The sequence below is a fragment of the Haplochromis burtoni genome, unplaced genomic scaffold (assembly GCF_018398535.1).
Source record: "Haplochromis burtoni strain Fernald_Lab_line unplaced genomic scaffold, NCSU_Asbu1 Contig_171, whole genome shotgun sequence".
Classification (NCBI taxonomy): Eukaryota; Metazoa; Chordata; class Actinopteri; order Cichliformes; family Cichlidae; genus Haplochromis; species Haplochromis burtoni.
This window is the reverse complement of record NW_024582532.1, coordinates 457,130-479,470: the sequence shown is the minus strand read 5'-3', so window position 1 is coordinate 479,470 and position 22,341 is coordinate 457,130. Positions and strand designations below refer to the sequence as shown.

The 22,341-nt window shown below is 40.6% G+C and overlaps 2 protein-coding genes across 3 annotated transcripts in view; both read left to right on the top strand.

Moving 5' to 3' along the window:
* pkhd1l1.1 (PKHD1 like 1, tandem duplicate 1) overlaps positions 1–12,726 on the top strand; it is a 44,817-nt gene extending 32,091 nt beyond the window's left edge. For both annotated transcript variants that reach the window (XM_014339612.2, XM_005940926.3), the window contains exons 50-77: positions 101–292; positions 576–727; positions 822–981; positions 1,631–1,802; positions 1,898–1,986; positions 2,161–2,324; positions 2,535–2,664; positions 3,592–3,710; positions 3,935–4,064; positions 4,365–4,538; positions 4,739–4,842; positions 5,036–5,162; positions 5,270–5,391; positions 5,508–5,598; positions 5,704–5,852; positions 6,256–6,378; positions 6,471–6,582; positions 6,714–6,830; positions 6,943–7,108; positions 7,715–7,947; positions 8,191–8,355; positions 8,465–8,622; positions 8,809–8,944; positions 9,952–10,296; positions 10,386–10,537; positions 10,666–10,812; positions 11,672–11,825; positions 12,022–12,726. In XM_014339612.2, coding sequence (XP_014195098.1) covers positions 101–292; positions 576–727; positions 822–981; positions 1,631–1,802; positions 1,898–1,986; positions 2,161–2,324; positions 2,535–2,664; positions 3,592–3,710; positions 3,935–4,064; positions 4,365–4,538; positions 4,739–4,842; positions 5,036–5,162; positions 5,270–5,391; positions 5,508–5,598; positions 5,704–5,852; positions 6,256–6,378; positions 6,471–6,582; positions 6,714–6,830; positions 6,943–7,108; positions 7,715–7,947; positions 8,191–8,355; positions 8,465–8,622; positions 8,809–8,944; positions 9,952–10,296; positions 10,386–10,537; positions 10,666–10,812; positions 11,672–11,825; positions 12,022–12,278 — 4,340 coding nt within the window. In that variant the 3' untranslated portion in view covers positions 12,279–12,726. The remainder of the gene's footprint in view (positions 1–100; positions 293–575; positions 728–821; positions 982–1,630; positions 1,803–1,897; positions 1,987–2,160; positions 2,325–2,534; positions 2,665–3,591; positions 3,711–3,934; positions 4,065–4,364; positions 4,539–4,738; positions 4,843–5,035; positions 5,163–5,269; positions 5,392–5,507; positions 5,599–5,703; positions 5,853–6,255; positions 6,379–6,470; positions 6,583–6,713; positions 6,831–6,942; positions 7,109–7,714; positions 7,948–8,190; positions 8,356–8,464; positions 8,623–8,808; positions 8,945–9,951; positions 10,297–10,385; positions 10,538–10,665; positions 10,813–11,671; positions 11,826–12,021) is intronic.
* A 158-nt stretch (positions 12,727–12,884) lies between these two features.
* Positions 12,885–18,415, top strand: gdf6b (growth differentiation factor 6b). Its single transcript, XM_005940928.3, has 2 exons — positions 12,885–14,485; positions 14,687–18,415. The coding sequence occupies exons 1-2, from the start codon at positions 14,068–14,070 to the stop codon at positions 15,577–15,579; spliced, it is 1,311 nt and encodes a 436-aa protein (XP_005940990.1). The 5' UTR covers positions 12,885–14,067; the 3' UTR covers positions 15,580–18,415.
* The last annotated feature ends 3,926 nt before the right edge of the window (positions 18,416–22,341 follow it).

Sequence of the window (22,341 nt, the reverse complement as noted above, 5' to 3'; positions counted from 1 at the left end):
GTTTTGTAGCAAGACTCTTTCTGATTGTTTTAAAGTAAACGTAAATGTGTATGTTCTTCATATGTTTTGGCTCTTCAGTCGGTTTTCTGCTTATTTTCAGGAAACATAAATCATGTAGTTGTGCCTATGAGCGACCTGCTGGATCCTGCTCACTGCTCCCAGAGTGCCGAGTGGAGCGTGGGTTTCCCCGCCGCTGTGTGCGACGAAACTGTTAACTTCCACCGTCTGGCATTTAACAACCCCTCCCCGAGCTCTCTGGTGGCCAAGAACGTCATTCTAACCAACTCACATGGTATAAAAAAACTGTATTCGCTACTTTCAGATCTCATATAGTTGTAGAAGAAGCTGTAATTTGTTTTTGTTTTCTTACCTGTGTTGACATCTACTGGTGTTTAGAAGGAACTGCAGTAGAGATTTTACAACAACTGAAAATGCCATCAGGAACAAACTGCAGAGAATAATATTTTATCTTTATAGGAAATGTTAGATAATTATTGTGCATTAATAAAAGCAAACCTCCTAACATGTAAACAAACATATAAATATGTGTGCTCTGTCTCTTAAATTAAACTCAGGGAGCTCCAGGGTCCCCTTTTTGAAGAAGAGACTAACTCATCCGTTTGGATGGATGGCCTTGCTGCCCTCTGGACAGACGTACAACTGGTATTTTGAAAATGTGGATCACGTGACCAACATCACTTACAGCGGAAAATTCTACAGCTTTAAGGTAATCACGTCAAAGAACACGTGAGTAAAGTATGTTAAATTCGATATAGGGCTTCGCAAACACTGATGTTTGTCGCACGTTTCTTTGCATGCAGCGGGATCAGTATGTCATCGTCAACCACAACTTCACGCAGAGTCCAGACAGTTTCCAGATCATTGACACGAGAAACGGCTCATTGACGCCACTGAGCTTCAGCAACAACAGGAACGGAGATTGGTACTTCAATAAAAGCTCCAACAACCTCTACTACATCGGTTAGACGCACCTTAATATGGATATATTGTACTATTTGATTTATCCTGTATTATTTTATTAAAGGAAAAGATCTTATGCATTTCCTATATATAATGTTACTATAATGTGTAAATACTACAATGTAAAAATGCCCAAAGTGTCTCGAGACACTCACTTTCTGATGATTCTCTACCCTTGGCTCTTTATGATGTCAAAGAGAGCAGATGTCATTAATGTGGTAATCTCAGGTGCGCAGCTCTAGATGTGCCCGAAACTCCTGATGTGCCCAGTTGATGAAATCACAAGAAAGCGGTCCTTAAGTTGACAGAGGCGTTAGATAAAACGAGATTATACAAAGTGGATTTTCCTAACTCTCGCTCAGTCTTATATGTTAAAAAGCTTTTTCATGACGCTGCTAGAATAGGAGCAGAATGTTTTTAAAGAGAGAAAATTGCGTTTTTAATGAAATTGTTGCATTTGTTAAATAGGTTGTGCAGCGTGCAGTATGTTTGCTGTGATAAAATATAAATAAGCGTTAAACTCAGGGAGGCCTGCTTTATTATCATCCTTCTTTTTATCAACTTTGCTGTTTTTGTACATCTTACCTTCATTGGGTGTTACTCTTGCTTGAATAAAGCGTTCAATAACACTGTTCTGTTCTCTTTGCAGTGTCTGGGAAGACAAGCCAGCGCAGGCGGAGGTCCAGCGTTGACCGATCTATGATTGACGTTCAGACAAACTTTGCGGTCTTCCGCTGTTTCTACCCCAACTGCATCCCTCCAACACCACCGCCTCCAGCCACTCTCGCGCCATTACCTAGCCGCCGACCTGGTAACTTCATGTAAGTTGTTTATTATCTTTCTATCAGACGTTTTATGCATTTAACTTTTTCTGGTGTGGCCTTGGTGTATCATCAAAATGTCTGTTTTTCTGTAGCCGATGGTCCAATGCTTCTTTCTGGAAAGGCTCGGCAGAAAACAACTTCACCGAGCCAACAGAGGGTGCCGACGTGGTCATCCCATCAGGTAATGAAGCTTAAAACTAGGAGTTTTTTTGGCAACATTTGAACACAAAAAGATTTTTGTTTTTTAGGAGCAAGTTTAAAAATTAATTGTCAAAAATGTTAATTTCTGAAAATAAAACATCTATTATAAGTATATTGTGACTAAAAATGCCTCTTTATCCTTGCTAAACCACAGGGCAGTGGGTCGTTTTGGACACCGACACTCCTCTTCTCAACAAGCTCACAGTTATCGGAGTCCTTGAGATCCCCGACACCATGAACAGCTCATCTACCAGACAGGCTCGGTCTGTACCCGCGTACAACACTGTGGCTATAGATGCTGTCTACATCTCCATCCAGGTCAGTGTAATCAGTAATCTCTCCAAGATCCTCATCCAGAATATCACTTTAACATAAATTTATCAGCATTTATCTCCAGCATATATTTCATTATGACAGCAGCTCTGAGTGTGTATTTGCCTACTACATAACATGATAATGTGGAAGTCACAGGTACTGTTTGACTGAGCACGATGAGTTAGGTGATGTTAACATCTGTGACTCTTTCAGGGCGGCCGACTGATTGCGGGATGGAACGACGAGCCGTTCAGAGGTCAGCTGTACATCAAGCTGAGAGGGAACCACCGCACTCCGGACTGGCCTCTGCCAAACGGACCCAACCAGGGATCCAAAGTCTTGGGTAAGAAAACTGCTACCGACTTGTGTACTTGCCTAACCTTTTTTTCGACTGTAGTAAAAAAGTTTCCGTGTATGTACTGCAAAGATAGCTCCAACTGAAGAGACTGGTGACGTTTCTAAAAGCCTGTAAGTGCAACAAGACGAACCTTGCAGTTACATGATAAACATCACATAACTAAAAGCTAATATAACTGAAAAAGCTAAGGAAGCAATCGATGCACTGCTTTTACCACATGGCTTTAAATCTGTGTGACATTCTCAGTCCATCATTCCCAACAGTTTTCAGATTTGTCTTGCATGAGCCATAAAGCAAATGTGCCCTTTTTACTGTCCATACTCCTGCTCAGATCCTTATTATTTGTGATGCATAATTCAAAAACCAGGCTAAAGTACAAAATGAACATTTTTTTGTTGTTGTTGTTGTTGTTTCCTAAAATCTCAGAACTTTTAACTTAACCCTTCCATACATGAATTTTGACAACCTCAATCAGGATTTTTTTCTTAAATATTTTTATTTATCTTTAGGCATGACAAAAAGGTGTTTGAACTTCATTTTTTTAAACATGTACTTTTCAAAGAGTTTTTTACATGGCCAAGTAGGTGGACAACATACGTTTAGACTTATGAATGGAGTATCGACTGACACATCAGTGTCCAATGTAGTGGTTTATGTGCAAGTATACCATCAACACTGACACAAACACAAGAAAACAGTCTTTAAATAGCTGTAGTGACCACTGTGCCTGAAAGGCTTAATATGCAGTATTCAAAATGCAAATTAATGTCTTTGTTCATTTTCTATGAATTTTAAATTCGATAATAATCAATAGTGACAGTTATTCTAATTTTATTTAAATGAATAATTCAATTTAACATAAGAAATTTATCATCTAAAATGGCAGAAATAATATATTTTCTTGTCCAACAGGCGTGTTCGGCACACTGGAGCTCTATGGACTTCCTCGCAATGTTTACCGCACCAAACTCGCCGCTACTGCTAACGCTGGATCCAACACACTGACCCTGTCGCAGTCGGTCGACTGGCAGGTCTGTATAGTTTCCTCTAGAATGTGTTATTCCATTTTTTTATACTACGTACTGCATTCACGTGTTGGGTGTTGAAAGCTGATTGTATAACATCCAACTACAGTCCTGAATTTTTATTCCTTGAGCAGCAAAATCAATTTATTCTCCTTCTACCAGATTGTCGAGTACCTTTACTTTAATTACTTCTCATTGGAAGTGTTCACTTTTTGACACGCCTGCTTCAGGTTGGAGACGAGGTTGTAATCTCCACCAGCAGCTACACCACATGGGAGACGGAAAAACGTCAGATCGCTGCCGTGTCAGCGGATGGCTTCGTCCTGACCCTGAACCAGCCTTTGACCCACACTCATATTGGTGAGTCGTAGCTCAGGACTTGGAGTTATTGTTCTGGTGTTTCTTTTACATCAGCTGAAAGGATTTGTTCGGTCTGGTTATATGAGTCTCAATAAAAAGCCTTTATGTGTATGTGTTGAAGCTGTAAGAATTTAACTTTAAGGTGTATTAATGAGGGGAAAAAAACATTATAAGCAAACCTGTAATATAGATCCGCTGGCTACCTTCTTACTATTAAGGAACCACCTCAGTTATTAACTGATGTTTCCAAAGCAACACGCCATCAAACACTGAAATGTCTGCGTCATCTTCTGTCCACAGGTGGGACTGACTCTGTGTCAGGTACGACTTTCTCCTACACTCTGGCAGCTGATGTTGGTCTCCTGACCAGAAACATCAAGATCATCGGTCAGGATTATCCAACTATGATGCAAGACTCGTTTGGAGCCAGGCTGCTCGTCGGCACCTACTCCTGGGAGGGAATCAACTATAAAGGTAAAAAAAAGACATCGCCCTGAAGACGTGGATGCTGTGGTGGAGAAGGGGTTGAAACAGCAGTCAGTGATGGAGTGTAGTAGTGACACTGACAGAGGGAGGGAGGGGAAATGTTTCAGTATAAACAGACTGAATGGATATCAGTCGTGAGGATGACTCTCAGACTTTCTGTCATCATAATTTGCAATTTTGTTCTGAAGGCAAAGCTCAGATCAGAAACGTGGAGTTCTACCACTCTGGCCAGGAAGGCTGGACTGACTACAGCGACCCACGCTACTCTGTGGCCTTCCTCAATCTGGGAGAGGTGCACCCCACACGCACGCACACACAGCATCTTTCCCAGCAACTGCCTGATCATAGAGGAGGATTAACAACTGCAAATATGATTTTTTATATCTTGTAGCAGAAGTTTATTTAAACAAAACTGCTGCTTTTGTTGTTTAATGAGAAGAAAGTGTCTGTTAAATCTGTTGGGGGTTGTTTTTCTGTGGTGAAAGGTGACAGAAAAAGAGTCATACATTCAGGGCTGCGCTTTCCACGACGGCTTCTCTCCGGCAGTCGGCGTTTTTGGAACAGACGGCCTTAATGTTGATGATAACATCATCCACCACACTGTCGGAGAAGGTAAACACTGTGCTGTCCGTGGCTCTGTTTTTGTATCTCATGAAGGCAAAATGGTTATAAATTTGATTTAAATTTCTCTTCTTCTGTGTTTCTTTTTGTGTTTTCAGGCATCAGAATTTGGGGAAATAAGGTGAAACTGAGGAGGAACTTGGTGATGATGACACTGTGGCCTGGATCGTACCAAGGCAGAGAGGAGCCTTTCAACTTTGACTGGAATGCTGCCATTGAGGTTTGTTTTCTAGGAATATCCAAGGAATAGGAATATATATCAACCACTTAAACGTAAGTAATGTTTGTTTATAATAATCATCTGGTCTCTTCTTTTTTTTTTAAAACATATTTCAGGTTAGCGAGGGGACAAACATCGTGCTGCAGCACAACATTGTGGCGGGTTATGAGAGAGTGGCGTATCGCATTGATGGCGAACCATGCCCAGGTGACATAGATGACTTTAATCAACAGTGACAGGCTTTATGTCCGGTGCTGGTGCAAATTTCTTCCTCTTTCAGAACAGTAAATTACAGAACTTCTTCTTGTGCAGGTTATATAAATGATAATGAGGCTTGGATTCATAACGAGGCTCACGGCGGTCTGTTCGGGGTCTATCTGAACAATGACGGTTTGCCTGGTTGCGCCCACATCCAGGGTTTCTTTGTCTGGAGGAGCTTTGACTACGGCATCTACTTCCAGGTATTAAAAACCAAGTCTCTGCTTCCTACACTTGAATAATCAGCCAGGTTCATCCAAAACAGGGCAAATAACCTGAGGGTAACAAAAGGAAAGAAAAAATCTGGGCATTTAATGAGAAGAAAAACAGGAAAAACAGGCTATGTTGGATCATGCACGTACATTTGGTCATATTTTACTGCATCAAATAGCTTTTTGCCATAATTTTCACAACGTTCCAGTTGCCTTTCCAGAAAGCAGCTTTAGCATTAGAAGTATAAGCTGACAAAAGCCTGTTTGAGGAATTTGTTCAAGCAATGTGTAACAAACTTAATATGTGTTTGCTTTAAAAGGGTCCATGCTTTGTCTGAAAATAAAGATATAGTAGATACAATGATACCCTTTCCTCTTCCTCTCCCTGTCACAGACCATCATGAATGTCATGGTTTCCAACGTGACCCTGGTGGACAACGGCATGGGAATAATGCCTATGATCTATGGTCCCCCTTCTCTCTCCCATGAATTTGCCAATAAAACAGTGCTAATTCAGGTGAGATGCTTTATTTTGATTAACTGATTGTTGTTCTTCTGTGGGAGCTTTGTCTTTGCCAAAGGATTTAACTCAAATCCCTGTTCCCCCAGAATTCCTTAATTGTTGGCAGCAGCCCGAGCTTCAACTGCTCAGACACTTTGCCAAACATCGACTTTAATTTGGCCACCACTTCAGGCCATCGGGCTCCCAGACCTATCCAAGGTAGAGTTAAACTGAAACTCTTAGATACAGATTTTGTCAATTTAAGAATAAAAAAGTAAAACCTGAACAACGTATACATGCAAATGCTAATAAACCTCTTTAACTGATGTTTCTGTTTTCATTGTGTACAGGTGGCAGATCTGGAATCTGCTGGCCAAATTTCCAGTCTGCCCACAACAGTGCACCAGCTAAGGCTCATCATGTAAACATGAACTACAACTCTATTAAAGGGCTGATGACAGTCAAAGGTTGGTTCAGCCTCTGCGATTTGGAATCAAACTGACTTTTTGAAATGATGCTTGGGAGCGTTTTCCCAGTAAACATGCTTCTAACTCCTGATTGCACTGGCTTTCTTTGTAGACACAACATTTGTCAACTTCAGAAATGTCTGCTCTTCTGAGGCAAACGTCATGTTCATCACAAACCCACTGAATGAAGACCTGCAGCACCCTGTGCAGATTTCAGGAATTCAGATGATCAACAGCACAGACGAGGCCAAAGTGTTTATCCACAGACCTGATTTGGGGTAGGTCACTCCATGCTAACAGATGTCTGGTGCTAAGGCTTTGATTAGAAATCTGTTTATAACAGAAACCTAAAAAAATAAAAGGCAATAACTTGTAAAAATGTGTTTTTCACATGGTGAAGACATGACATGTTTTGTAAGTCAGCTGGCAAAAATGAACCTTTTATTCAACAAAGTAATCTTCACAAACTGACACCGCTTGTATGGTTTTCAAAGTGTAGAAGTGAAGTGCTAATGTTAAACGAAACTACAATCACATGACTGGGACATCACCACCAATAACCTCCACTCTTTGACATAATGATGCAGATTTTCCGCAACAACTTGTGTGAAAATGCGTGAAAAGCTTTGACCTTTTAAGCTGGGTATTTGTTGATGTATTTTATGGAAAATGTGGTATTCAACTATTCACAAAAAAAGGTCAACTTGGCGGCACAGGAATCGTGATTGTGATGCCAACTTAACCTTGTGCACTCTACGGGCATCTTACATTTTAATTGCTGCTGCTTCATTTTAGAATTTAAGCTGCAAAACCTTTTTAAATGCTTTTTTCTTTTTTTTATTCAAGCTTTTGATCAAGTAAAATCTAATGTTTTTGTGCCCCAGTAAAGTAAACCCTGCTGACTGTGTGGACATGGACTGTGACGCGAAGAAGAAGAGCTTGTTGAATGACTTGGATGGGTCGTTCCTAGGGGCAGTGGGCGCTGTGGTGCCGCAATCCGAGTATGAGTGGGGAGGAGATCCCAGGAGGGGGCTGGGCGACTATCGCATCCCCAAAGTCATGCTGACAGCCCTCAATGGCAGCCGAATCCCGGTGAACCAGATTGCTCCAAACAAAGGTAACTAGAGTTTGGTGGAAGAGATACAATAGTGTGTCTGGTAAATGTTTATTATTTATAAACATATAAAATGATATCTTATCAGTTAATGAATACATTTTTCCAGCCAGATACCTTAGTGTCTGATATTTCCTGTCTTATTTCTTACATTGGTTTATTGCTTAATGGGTAAATTTAGTGTTCTGTGGTGGTCATGAGTTTTACTGGAAAGTGTTATATATCTAGTTAAAAATCTGTGCGTAGGTGTGATCAGGAGAACATGCACCTACATGAGTTCCTGGCAGAGCTACAAGTGCTTCGGCCTGAACTACAGGATGTTGGTGATTGAAAGTCTCGACGCTGACACGGAGACCAGACGTCTGTCCCCCATCGCTGTGGTTGGAGACGGCTACGTGGATCTGATCAACGGTAGGATAAGGAAAAGTTTTCCATCATATGCTTAAGATCTTGGGTGTTGACGGTCTGTTTAAAAACAGCAGAATGACTTTAAAACTCTGTTTTGTGTGTTTGTGTCCAGGTCCTCAGGATCACGGTTGGTGTTCTGGCTACACCTGCCAGAGGAGACTTTCCCTCTTCCACAGTATCGTAGCCACTGGTCACTCCTTTGACGTCTACTTCACGAGCGTCAGCCCGCAAAAGCTTCGCCTCATGATGCTCAACTCTAATCCATCTGAGGTCAGGCCACATTTTCAAAAATGCTGTTCTGAATGTATTAATTCTTTTTAAGGAGTAATACTTTTAAAAGGCACTCCTGAGATAAATCATTAAAAAAAATGCCCACAAATACAAACCAGATGTCTAAGTCTTCAGATCAATCTACATTCAGTAACTAAGTGTCTTTTTGTTGTTACATTTGTGCAGAGCATCGTGGTGTCAGTGTTTTATTCCAACCCTCAGCGTCTGGATGTGTATGTCAATAATCAACTGATCGCTCCCACTAATGCTGAGTGGAATGCTGATAACACTAACTACATCTTGAAGAAACCGATACTTGCAGGTACTAATTGTTTACACAAAGATATCATGTGCCGACTAGCATCACGGCTGATCAAAAGGACTCAAATGCTGGACTCACAAAGCAACCTTTACTAAGCAGAAGGTAAAAGTCCAACAAATTCCAAAACATAAATTAACAGTGGAATCTAAAGGTATCAACAAAGGCAAACACAAAATTCAAGACACAGAAGAAAAATGATTACCAAAATAAAACAGAAAATTGTGTGACAGCGAAACACAGGACACAGATGTGGAGACTTCACAACATACAAGGAACACGGGGGAGGGAGGATGGAAGTAAATATAAGGTGCACACAAGCTAAAACTAGACTTGAAAAAGTAGCAATAACTAAAACTGAGAATATATTTGTTAAAAAAGCGACCAGGAAATACCTGCTTCATAAAAGAATAAAGAAAATAACTATAAGACAGGAACCAAAATAAAAGTGAAAATGAAAACAATGAAACCCATCTGACCCAAATATTAATGCAAAAAAACAACAACAACAAAAAAACAAGCAAATGAAAAAACAAAAAAAACAAACTATGATCCCAAACCCTGATCAAGGTTTGACTTGGTAACTAAAGTAACTAAATAGCTTGATTCTCTACAACAAAGAAGTAACGTGAGTATTCTATCATGTTTTCCCCAACAATGTCCAGCGGAGAGAAAAGTACATCAGGTTCATCAACCGACTCTAAGACGTCTTTCAGAATCTAGTGGACGCCAGCCATTTTTATAAAAGATGGCGGGCTAATGTCACGTAGCCCTTTATGTTTGTTCTTTTAAATGTGTTTTTCCACCCTTTTATGCTTTAGATGAATACATTTTTTTTTTACCTTTTGTCTTAGTTTAAAGTATCTGCATTCTTAATTTCTCGTCTTGTGCAAATAATCACCACAAATATTAATCAAATCAACAGGAAATGTTACAAGGACCTGTGTTTGTCATGTATGAATTATATCTGAAGATGATGATCTAAGATTTTCTGTGTTTAATCACTCCAGGTCAGTACGTCCCCGAGCTAAATGCCACTGTGGGCACCAACTACTTTGACCAGGACTATAAGATGCTGAAGGTCGTGCTGAGAGGCTCTCAACCAGTGGAGATCCGTACTGCCCCGGTTCTCGTCATCGCCTTTGGGTTCCCCGCAATGACCGAGGAGGAGTTCTATGGCAACAGCCTGGTCCAGAACCTCGCCGTGTTCCTCAAAGTTCCTCCCAACATGATCCGCATCTCCAAGATCATCAGGGAGAACGGAGGCGCGCGTCGCAGGAAGAGATCCACGGGCCTGACAGTGGAGGTGGAGATCAAAAAGCCTCCTGTCCAGCAAACCACAAACAGCACCAACGGTTAGGAAGAAGGAAAAGTGCCACTTTATTGCTCATTAGGGTCTAATCTGTTCAGTTAATCATCATCTTTGCTGCCTGTGTCTTCTCAGATGACGAGGACTTTACACTGCTGAAGAACATCGCTGATGAACTGGGTCAGGCAGCAGTGACTGGAAACCTCAGTCAGTCCATCGGTTTTAACGTCTCCTCCATAGGCATGGTCCCACCTCCTCCTCCATCCTCAGACCCCAGCTGGAATGAGGTGAAGCAGAATAACATCTGCTCTGTAGACACTATAACAGCTGTTTTGATATTAAGATGATAAAAATACATTACGTGTGTGATGAAATGTCTCATATTTACATGGTGATTTCCTCCTTTTAACCTCAGGTGGCGACAGAGGAAGTAACGAGAGAGGAACCTACCGTGAATTACGTGTCCGGCGTGGACCGCCTGCTGCTGATCGAGGAGCCGATAGCCGGGGAGTTTGTGGGTCCTCTTTACCAGCAGCCCAGTCTGATGGCTGTGGATGCAGAGGTGAGGCAGCTCGAGATGTTTTACTGCACAGCCAGTGTTAAAGCTGATGTTTTGGGAAGGATGTGAGGTTGGTTTATCTAATTTTTGTATTATTAGATGATCTTTCATTTCAACCAGTTCACCCCCTTCTACCTTTTATTTAATTCATTCACTAACTCATTCATTACTAACTCATTCATTACTAACTCAGTGACCCAATCCATATAAACACTGCATATTTCTCACACCTTGCCTGGACCAGGGTTGGATTATTTTATATTTAGGATCGTTTTAGTAGGACTGAGTATGACTCATCTGGTATTCTAGAAATGTATATTTCTCAAAGTTACCATGATTCTTTTGTTTTTCCTCAATCCAATATAAAATTTGTTGTCTAGACTTAGCTGTCATTCACAGAGAAGGCAGTTTCACTGTAAATGTGGAGTGGACTCGAATGAATAATTAGAGTAAAAATAAGGAACATTTTTGGGACATTTATGCGTGAAAATCAACAATTTTACCTGAGTGGATAATCTGGACTTTCTTAGATGGCAGTCATTATTTATAAATTTCACCAGACAGTGAGCACAACGGTCTATGCGAACGTCGATGTGCCTGCATGTTTTTATGACCACACTGCCTTGTTTGGGGGAAGTTTACGTCACGGTGCACTAGCTACCCCTGCACCCCAGGTGGCACATTTCCAGCAGACTTTGAATAAGTTGAATACGTATAACAGGAATGACCCTCTTAGCCATTGGGTCTCGAGCTGTTTGTGTCCACAATGGAATATAATCAAGGATTAAGTCTGTTTTCTATATTCGTCCGTTGTGTGTGTGTGTGTGTGTCCACTCACACTGACCTTTGTTAATGTCTGCAGGGAAACTGCGTCTCCGTGGGAGTGACGACTCTCATGGTTACAGCCAGCCTGAAGGACTCTGATGGAAACAGCGTTGGTGGGCTTGAAGGAAACACAACCATCCTGTTCAGAACCTGCTGGGCCAACTTCAGCGACCTGTCCATTGTTAACAGCGGTGCGTTCACACATCCTCACCTGAACCTAAATAACGTTTGAAAACTGGCAGATTGAAAACAGCTGGTGCAGTTCATCCAGAGCATGATAAAAAAAAATTGCAAAACCAATATGTGCATAAAATAAATATCAAGCATTATTTATGAAAGCAGAAACTGATCCTATTAGGCGTATAAGTATCTGTTCTTCATCTGCAGGTGAGAACCTGACAATGGTCTTCACTTTGAAGGACTGGGGCACCACATCCAGAGCCTTCTCCATTAAGAACACTCCCACCACCCAGATCCCGACGACCAGCAGCAACATTACAGAGCCGACACCTACCACGACCACTGGTCAGATCACCGACGACAGCATCTTCGGCTCTGGCACCACTGCTTCTGCTGGCGCTCTGTGCCTGGCTAGCGTTATCTACACCGTGGCCTGCTGCTCCGATGCTGTCCCCATAGGTTAGAAGAGCTCAGCCCGCTTTATGAAGGATAATGTAAAGTCACGTTAACATGAAGGACGAAAACTAACCTCTTGTTCAAAGTTTATTGTGAGTGGTATATTTTTCCATTGCTTATAGCCTTCAGATCAATATCCATTAGAACAAAAATCTTCTCAGGTAAAAGGGATTTATGAAGAATACAACAACAAATAATTATTTTTACTATTTCATGAGGTAAAAGTAAAGCTTTTCTTAAATGATTTTGTGCATTAGATGTTAATTTCTGTTAGTTTTTGGGTTCTTTCATTGTATTTTGTGTAAGATTTAATATGGGTGTGAGGTCCAAATAGATTACCTCTACTTTTAAAAAGTGCAGCAGTGAAATTGAAACTGCAAACAGCTGAAGGAAAACAAGAAATTTTGCAACAGTTTTCTGCATGTTAATGATTGTTTGAAACTACACTTTCTTTTCAATAAATTGTGTTTTTTATCTTTAAGTGAATCTTTACTGTGTCACTGTCTCTTGACTTGTTTTTTTCTCATGTTTTTGGGGCTTTAAAAAACAAAGCTCGTTGTTCTACCCTAGCAGCAAAGTGGATAGAGGCTTTTCACTGTTAAAAGAATAAAATACCAAAACATAATATTAAAAGCCCAGACTGCAGCGCTGTAGGCAACATACTGAAACGGAGCCTATATCTACTCAAAGAGAATGTGATTGGAGGGGAAAGAAAGGTATATGGAGTCCAAATTTTCATGAACATTGGCTTTTGCCACGACTCTTTACGTGGAGCGTTACAAGCAGCACCTTTGGGAAATCAACAGATCCAAAAACAAATACAAAATCAAATCACTTGGAAATTGTTTTGGATTATTGATTATTCATTATTTTAAGTGCTTCAGTAAACATGAAACCATAGTGAAGCCCAAGATTTAGCAGTGAGGTAATGGAGCTGAGATTTGCGCCATGGATACAATGTAAACAAATTATAAGGACAAAAGCGTTGGGCCACGCCTCTTGATCTTCGAATTCAGGTGTTTTCAGCCCCACGGGTTTATACAAATGTTTTTACTGAGGATGTAACTTTAAATATTCCCACCATTAAGAACATTTTAGAAGGGGCTGTAATAAATAATTTTAATGTCCCAAAATTAATTTTAAAAAATGAAATAAAGAAATAATGAACAGCATCGTGACGCCTTTTTTTTCATACCATGCAGAAAAGTGTAGTATAGTTACGCAGTTATGTCTTTCTTTCTAGAGTCTATTCTAGTCATGAATCTCAAATATGAGGATATCTGAATAATGTGTGGATTATAATAATTATTTCTATCTGCTGAGCACAGACTCTGTCCACGGTGCTGAAGGACGTTGCCTCTGTGCGCCTTTCGTCTTTCGCATCAAAGCAGTATCTCTTTGCTTCACTAGAGGGCATTACACTCCACAATAAACACTAAAGAAATAATGCACCGAGGCAACGTTACGGGACTCGTTCTGCAGAGAAACTTCCAAAACTCAGGCTTAAAACTGAAAATCAAATCAATTCTGATTCCATTTAAGCAGGTTTGGTGAGAGCGAGAAAAGTCAGCGCAGTTTCATGCACCATAGTCTTTTGAGCGCACATCTGTCTTTCCGTGAGGAGGGTGGGGGGTGTCAGAGGAACAATTATCTTTACAGCCTAATTTGCCCTCTCCTTTAAGCCTTTAGAACAATGTAGGCGTGTCCTCGCCTCCTGTGTTTTTTAAACTGCGCGCCGCCTATCCCTCTGAGCTGTGCGCACTTTGCGGAGCAGCCACTTGCTGCACACAGGAGCGGATGCAGAGTCCAGCTCTGGTCCACCCCGGCCACAGCTCAGGCTCCGACTCAGACTCAGGACGAGCGCAGAGGATGGATTTCTATCACTTCTCTTTTCTTTGCGGGGCTCTTGTGTTCGTGTGGGGCATGCCCTGTTTCCAGACTCTCGTTATTTTCCCTCCAGCTGCGCCGAAAAGCAGCAAAGCGGCGAAGATTTTTAATTCACAAGAAGCTTCTAAATATTTTAAGGAGTTTTACGCTCGACCCTCACAGGACAGATACAACAAAGCAGCACCTAAAGACTTAATTGAGCCGCATGACTACATGTTGTCTATTTACAAGACATTCTCCACGGCGGAGAAGCTGGGTCTCAATGCCAGCTTTTTCCGTTCTTCAAAAGCTGCAAACACTATTGCAAGTTTTGTGGACAGCGGACAAGGTATGTGGAGCTCTGCCGCGTGTGTGAGTGTGTGCATGTAGGTAGTATTGCTGGTTCACCTGTGACTCATACTCTGTCTCCCAGTTTAATTCAGTGCAGACTGCATTTGGGATATTTATCTGTCAGATTCCACATCTTTGTGGTATGTAGATCATCTCAGTGAGAAGGCATCTGACCCTGCTGTTTTAATGCTTTCCACAGATGACCTCCCACTCTCCCCTCTGAGGAGACAACAGTATCTGTTCGATGTCTCAACCCTCTCAGAAAAAGCGGAGGTGCTGGGAGCCGAGCTCAGGATTTACACCAAAGCGTCTGGGAATTTCAGGATATCGGAAACAGAGCCTGTCGACATCCAGCTTCTCTCCTGCCACGACCAGCAGCTGCTTGACTCCAAAACACTGGACCTGCAGGGTTCCCACAGGCCGAGGTGGGAGGTGCTGGACGTGTGGGAGATATTCAAGGAGCGACAACACCTGAGCCAGGGGAAGCACTTCTGCCTGGAGCTCAGGGCCGTGCTGGACAATCCTGAGAGGGAGCTGGATCTGCATCTTCTGGGACTGCACCGACATGGGAGGCCTCAGCAGAAGAAGGCCATCTTAGTGGTCTTCACCAGGTCAATGAAGAAGCAGACACTCTTCAGCGAGAGGAGGGAGGGGAGAGCCTTACTGGGCCTCGAGAAAAGCCCCAAAGAGAGGGGCCCTGGCACTAAAGCCAGCAGGAGACGCAGGACTGCTGCATCCAAAACCCGCCATGGGAAGCGACATGGCAGGAAGTCAAAATCCAGGTGCAGCAAGAAACCCCTGCATGTGAACTTCAGAGATCTGGGCTGGGACGACTGGATCATCGCCCCGCTGGACTATGAGGCGTACCACTGCGAGGGGGTGTGCGACTTCCCCCTGCGCTCCCACCTGGAGCCCACCAACCACGCCATTATACAGACTCTGATGAATTCAATGAACCCTAGCAACATGCCTCCAAGCTGCTGCGCCCCATCCAAACTCAGCCCCATCAGCATCCTCTACATCGACTCAGGAAACAATGTGGTGTACAAGCAGTACGAGGATATGGTGGTGGAGTCTTGTGGTTGCAGGTAGTACGCCCAGCAGGGGTCGTGGCTTACCTTGACCTCCTGGGAATTGAACTGCATCGCAGTCAACGTGGAGGAAAGCCTGTATCTGAAATAAAGAGAACTTTAGCAAGATGGAGACATCAACTATAGTTGAGAAGCATTTTTCTTTCAATTATGCATCCAACACAGTCATCTTGATACCTCAAACATCTCTTTCTGTCCATCTCCTCATCCTTTTTTTGTCTTTTTAAAGAAAATCAATCTAGTCACTTGAAACTCTGCAATTACCACAGATTTGTGGACAAATAAATATGCATCTCATCGCCAAATTAATAAAATACTAAATGCAAAAAGTTGAGCATGTTCTTGCAAAGATTTTGATGAAAAGGATGATTTCATATCTGTATGCTAAACCCTGCAGCTTGGTCGTGTCCTAAAGAAATAAAAATTTATTCAAACAACCACAAGAAGGTAGTCCAGATAAATAAATCCACCCTGCAATAAATGTGGATGTAAATGTATTCAGAAAAGGCATAAATATGTTATCTTTACAAAAACAGGTTCTGGTAATACAAGCTAAGTATACGCAAAGTGGACGTTATGTGGCTGTCTGTTCACAACCATTTAATAACCAAATTTGTTGTCATAGTTAGTCAAACACAGCAAAGAAGCAGAAGCCACCACCATCTGTAAATATCAGCGTATTTGCTGATGGTCTATTACCTGTCACAAGACTGATACAGTTGATGATTCAGACATGCAAACTTTCCACTTTATGATGAGCTCAGCTCCTTCTGGAAGTTAGAAGCGTGAGAATGGTTTCCATACACAAATCCAGGAATCTTCAACAAAGAATAAACCTTCAGTTAATATACTGAACCTTTCAAAAGATCAAAAGATTGGATTAAATTAAATGTGTAATTTGTGTAACTTTTAGACTCTTTATATAAAACTTAAAGGATTTCGAAAGGAAACTATATTAGCAATGAATCACCCACAACAATAAAACCATCTGCCAAACTTGGACACAGCTCTAACCCATGAGGGCATGGAGACAGGATGTCTGGTACCAGAGACCTGGTTCTAAAACATTTTAAAGAAGTCAAAAAACAGCTTTTAAGCGATTATTAACAATGAAATAAATATCTACTTTGAGTTTATTAAGCAGAGGTGTATGTCATCAGTGTGGCAACTTCATTCTTAGTTTGTTTCATATCTATAACATCCACTTTGCTCAGACACAGTGGCAGTGGTTCTTTTGAGCTCTGTTCTTTAAAGGTGAGGCTTCCACGGATGCTTGGATTAGACTGGGAGTGGGGAGTCTTGAGGTTAAGTCAATGATCTGAGCTCCTTATCATATTCTTAGGTAGTTGCTTCAGTGTAGATGGGCATATTGTGCCCACTGCCATCGAGGAGTCTACCTGTTATCTTACTTGTCTAATGAACATCCACATGAAAGCCAGAATCTTAGGTTTCCCAGCAGATCACTGCATTGTATATGGTTTATGTTATTCCCATCAGCTGTCAGTGGTTTTATTGTTTTGGCACAATTTTTCTCTGGTCATTTTCAAAAGAAGGCCTTGGAGTAAAAAAAAAATAAACTATCCAGATCTCTTCGTCTGTTAGCTCAGTGGTTTATATGATATGTAATAACTTTACATCCAGTTTCACTAGAACAATAAAACGTGTCCAGTTAGTTAATATAGAATTTTTGCTGACTGAACAAACTGACTGATTACGCTCTTTCCAGCTGTTTCTTCTGTAAACCAAATCATTAACTTCAGGTAAACATGTTCCGCATAATGGAAGTTTTGATTTTTATCCCTGCCAGGATTAAAATAGCAGATTTTCAGCACCTGACATGGCCTATGACTCAGGGAACGTCTTCCGATCGACCAACGTTCACATCTTTTCATCAAAACCATCGTGGGGTTTCGCACCACTTTATGTTTAAGATGATTATATAGATGCAATAACTTTGTCTGTAATGCACTGATGGTCAAAGGTGCCATGTGTAAATATTTGGTATGGAAATAATAATTTAAGTCATGTGAGTAAATTATTGCATTTACTTTGTCCGCTTTGTTCTGTTACAACTTCCAGACGGCGCGAGTCACACATCTGGAGGTTCAGGCTCAAATAAACACACATGGGTAATGTTTTTGTAAAGAAATGTGACAGATTGTGAAATATCAGATTTCTATCAGTGTTTTTAATGTATATATATAAACAGGAAATAATTATCCACTGAGACAAAAAAGAAAAAAAGATTATTTTTGGTGTTGTGTTTATCTTAGCGGCACATTTTAACTTTTCATACTTTATGCTCTGCAATATTTACAGGCATCCAAAAATAATATATTACAACAACTGATAGAGACAGTGTTGTGGCACACTGTGTTTTATTGGAACCTCTCATTTCTATAATAAAAGTGTGCTACTCTATGAAGCAGAAATTCCTGAATAATGTATTTTTGCAGCATTAAATAGTCTAACCAAATTAACATATAAAATGTATAAAGATGCACATTAAAACTTACAATGTTTTCTTGCTGATGTTTTGAATGTATTTATTTATTTTTTGACAGTTTTAGTGCTAGTACCATATTTCTTATAGTGATTACTCTTAACATGACTTTTTTTGTATTGTAAAAAATGCCAGCTCTTTATTGGCCCAGAGTCTGTAAACAGTAAATTAAACAACATTGTAACAGAAGGACACTGAGACACCTGGAAGATGCAAAAGTAGCATAACCAAATTGAGCCAAATATCAGCTGGTCTACACCTGCAGGAGTGCTGTTGATTCTCTTACTGACCCCAAACTTTGCAATATCTTCAAAATGAAGCATTAACTACTCAAACGCTGGTAACATTTTAATTAAATTAATGTAGCAATTGTCTTTAAAAAAAAAAGAAGAAGAAGAAGAAGAAGAAGAAGAAGAAGAAGAAGAAGAAGAAGAAAGGAAATACATGAATGTTTTCAATATTAAATTAATATATATATTTTAAAGGAAAACAGAAAAGCTCAAATTACTGGACAAACTGGGCTAACTGCAGATTAGCTAAATTAAAACAGGGTTTGTCATGCTAAAAACACCTACTGCTAACTGTACAACAGGTGTAAAGGAAAGTGTGATGTGATTACACTTAAAGGAAAAACCTCAGCTTGAATTAAAGTAACTGTCATGTATGTCTATAAAATAATCTAGTAGCAGGTTAGCTTAGCATAAAGACTGAACAGCAGCCTAGCTTACCAATGTCTTAAAGTACAACTGCTGCTAAAATTAACCAGTTAGCAGCTGAATCCTTTGTTAAAGACAGTTAAGGGAAGGCAAGAAGTGATTACGTCTGGTAACAATAGAGGTAGCTGTATTTAAAAAAGTAATATGGGCTACACTATATGACATTTTGTAATAACATAATTTTTTTAATGGCTGTTTTTGTTTTCTTTAAACAAACAATATATAATGTCTTAATAAACTATATTTTAAGATGCTCTAGCTTGGCTGTGGCCACTATTTCCAGTATTTCCAGTCCATGGTTTGCAGTTATGGTGTTTTGCTAATAAAAAGAAATTAGCATCGTTGTGGCTTCATCTAGTGGACAAAAAAAAAAGAGTAAAAATGTTTGTGTTTTGCCAGAGAAATCCAAAACTGCTGTTCATCAGTAATGCTGTTTAATAGTTTGATCACGTTTTCCAGTAAGCTTTAGTGCTATCAGGTTTTATAAAGTGCTCTCACAGCAACCTTTTAACCTTTTTTTACATCTAAATTTTATTTGATAAAGCTTGAGTGCACTTCTCCAGGTTGAAAAGTTTCCACATAGTCAGCAAATAACTCTGTTTTACCTAATTTATAAGCAAAAATATTAAACCCCTTTGCTAGTTTCCCAACTTCAATTTAAAGAAAATAGTTTAGACATCTTCTTCTCTGTTATAGAAAGATAAATATTTAACTCTTCCATGATGGGTTGTCCAGTTTATACATTAATTACTTCAAATAGAGTGAGAAGCAGCTAATTCTATAATTAGATATGTCAGATTTTTTTATTCTATACACAAGAGAAGGCTCCAAGATTGACACAATACAGAGTAAACACGGGTCTTTAGGGGGACATTTGTTGCATATTCAGCTTCAGTTCCAGCACAGAGAGCTGAGATGTACCTGCTGCTGGACAGTTTGCAGGGTGAAAGCAAGGTCAGCAGACATGTGGAACTAGTGCCATCTTCCATGGGTGGGCTGTGTTTCTCTGTGCTGGAGGTCGGATGGGGAGGGAGAATGGATGGGATCAATATGTGACAAACAAATTGGTGTGCGGATGCAATAACTGACCCCGCTTCAGTCTAGAGCCACATTGAGTCCTTTGCTTCACAGACAATAGTGGTGGAGGATCTCAACATCAGATTAAGCCTGCTTTTGCCCTAACTGGGTTCAAAGGTCAAGTGGCCCATTGTCTCCAGGGACTGCGGATATTAAACAATGTACACGTCCCCTTAGAAAAGAGCTGCAATTAAGAGGGAAGAGAGGAGGGTGAGGGGGAAGGAATGCGTGCGATGCTCACTGAGGGCCTCGCTGTCAGTCTCCAAACAACAAGGTGAGATATAAAAAAAAGGGGGGAGGCGGGTTTGAAGCGGCTGCTCGGAGCAGCCTCGAAGGACAAAAGAGTGGAATGCAGCGTCTCTAAAGAGGAGGCGTTTCTGCTCTGTGTCTCGCTGTGGCAGATTTGCTGTGAGATGGAGAAAAATATTTGCTGGAGACACAAAGACGGGTGTAAATCGAGTGCAGGATTCAGCTGCTGTTATCAGAGGAGGGGGAAATAAGTGGGAACTCATGTTTTTTTCTGACTTTTCTGTGATGTTAAATGTTTCACACATGCCCAGAGTGCAGTCAAGAGGAACAGAGAGTTAAAAAGGGGTAAGGACAGAGATCTGGAAACAGATATTTACAGAAGTACGGAAAAAAAAACATCAAAGAAATGTCAGACAAGCACGGCAAAAACAGAGAAAATACTTTCCCCTTAAATATTATCCAGCACGTGCCTCCCTTGTTTGCTTTTAGAAGTGAAAAGTCCTCTCACCTTGACCTCTGTGTTTACTCTGGTAAACGCAGCTTGTTAGAGGCTTTATGGGGGAAATCCTTTCTGTGGAGTCGGATGGCAGCAAAGCCCCGACACAAGAGGGAATTCACTTCTGTTGGTCAAGTAAACTCTGGGAATTGCTCTTCCTCAGACCTCAGAGGGCATGAATTTAATGCTTTTTCCAGGTCTAGATACCCTTCAGTATCTAATCAACAGCATTTCAAAGACTGCATTTCAACTTAAGCAACATCTTTGAAATATTTTTATCGAAATCCTGTTTAAAATACAATAAAAAAAAGCGGAAAATTGCTGAAATAAACATGCATGTATTGTGTTTTTATATATTCTGTCCTAGCTGGTTAAGGTGGAAGCTTACATATTATTTAACTGGTTATGTATGGTTGCCTTTAAGATTTATACTCACCATAACAAGCGTATAGTGTCTTGTGCAGTTTTATGTTGCAGTCTGCATTTAAGTTTTTCAACTTTTGCTTAAAAGTCTAAGTTTATTTAATTCTTTTTAGTCTTCTTTTTTCAGTCTGACCTTCAACAAGTACATTCTGTAGGATATATATATATATATATATATATATATATATATATCCTACAGAATGATATTATCAAAATAACTATTTTGATAACTCCTTTGACAGCAGTCTTAGCGGAGATGCTCTAACCTTCCTCTCCTCAGCCACCTCCTCCAGCTCTTCTGGGGTACACTGCGGCATTTCCAAACCAGCTGAGAGATGTAATCTCTGCTGCATGGAGAGGTCCTGCTCCCAGTAGGACATTCCCGAAACACAGCTTATAAGAGGTACCCAGGAGAGATCATGTAGTCAGGCGTCTGAATCACCTCAGCTGGTTCCTTTCAACTGTAATTTTAGACACTGGTCTCAGTATCTTGAACAGTCTGCTGCACAGTATACAGGATTCTGCCTCAGTGGACCTTTTAAAAGAAATGCCAAAAGACATATTTCCGCCTGGCTTTTCCTCAAACATCATCATTTATGACCCTTAACATTGCAATCAGTGCATTACACACTTTTATCCCATCTCCAATATTACAACCACAAACGGGAAAAACTTATCTCAGTGACTGCAATTGAGATAAGCTGATGCTAATAGGTAATAAAATTTAACCACAAAATGAAGCTTTTTAAAAAACAGGCAAACTGGACCTTCAAAAATGCCAGATAAAAGCTGGGATCTGAAGATGCAGGAGAGCTGCTTGGTCCAGAGGGAGAGTGAGGGTAAGGTGATCCTCAATTACTCAACCTGGCACACCTGAGAAAGAGGGAGAAGAGGAAGAAAGAAGGAAGGAAATAAGGAACTAAGGGCACAAGGCGGGGGCGTGTAACATCCTAAAGTCTTAAACTGATTTTTATATTTCTTTTCAGTGTCTGACTGTTTTGATTAATAAGCTTTGCAATTGTTTGTCACATTATAAACTAACCAAATTCCACTTTAGACGTATGCATGTTGAGTTGAGTTTCAGAGTTGACATTTCATTCAGTCATGAAATACTTGAGTCAAAGCTCCATTGATATTCAGCTGATACAATAACTACCTATGAACACAAAGTTCATTACTCTCACATTAATTTAACAGTAGTGGGATTGATATTGCCTACTGGGGCTTTAGTGAGCGAGTGTACAAATACTGAAACACTGAAATTTAATTAGTGTGGTCCTTTGGCCAGTTGCACACCTG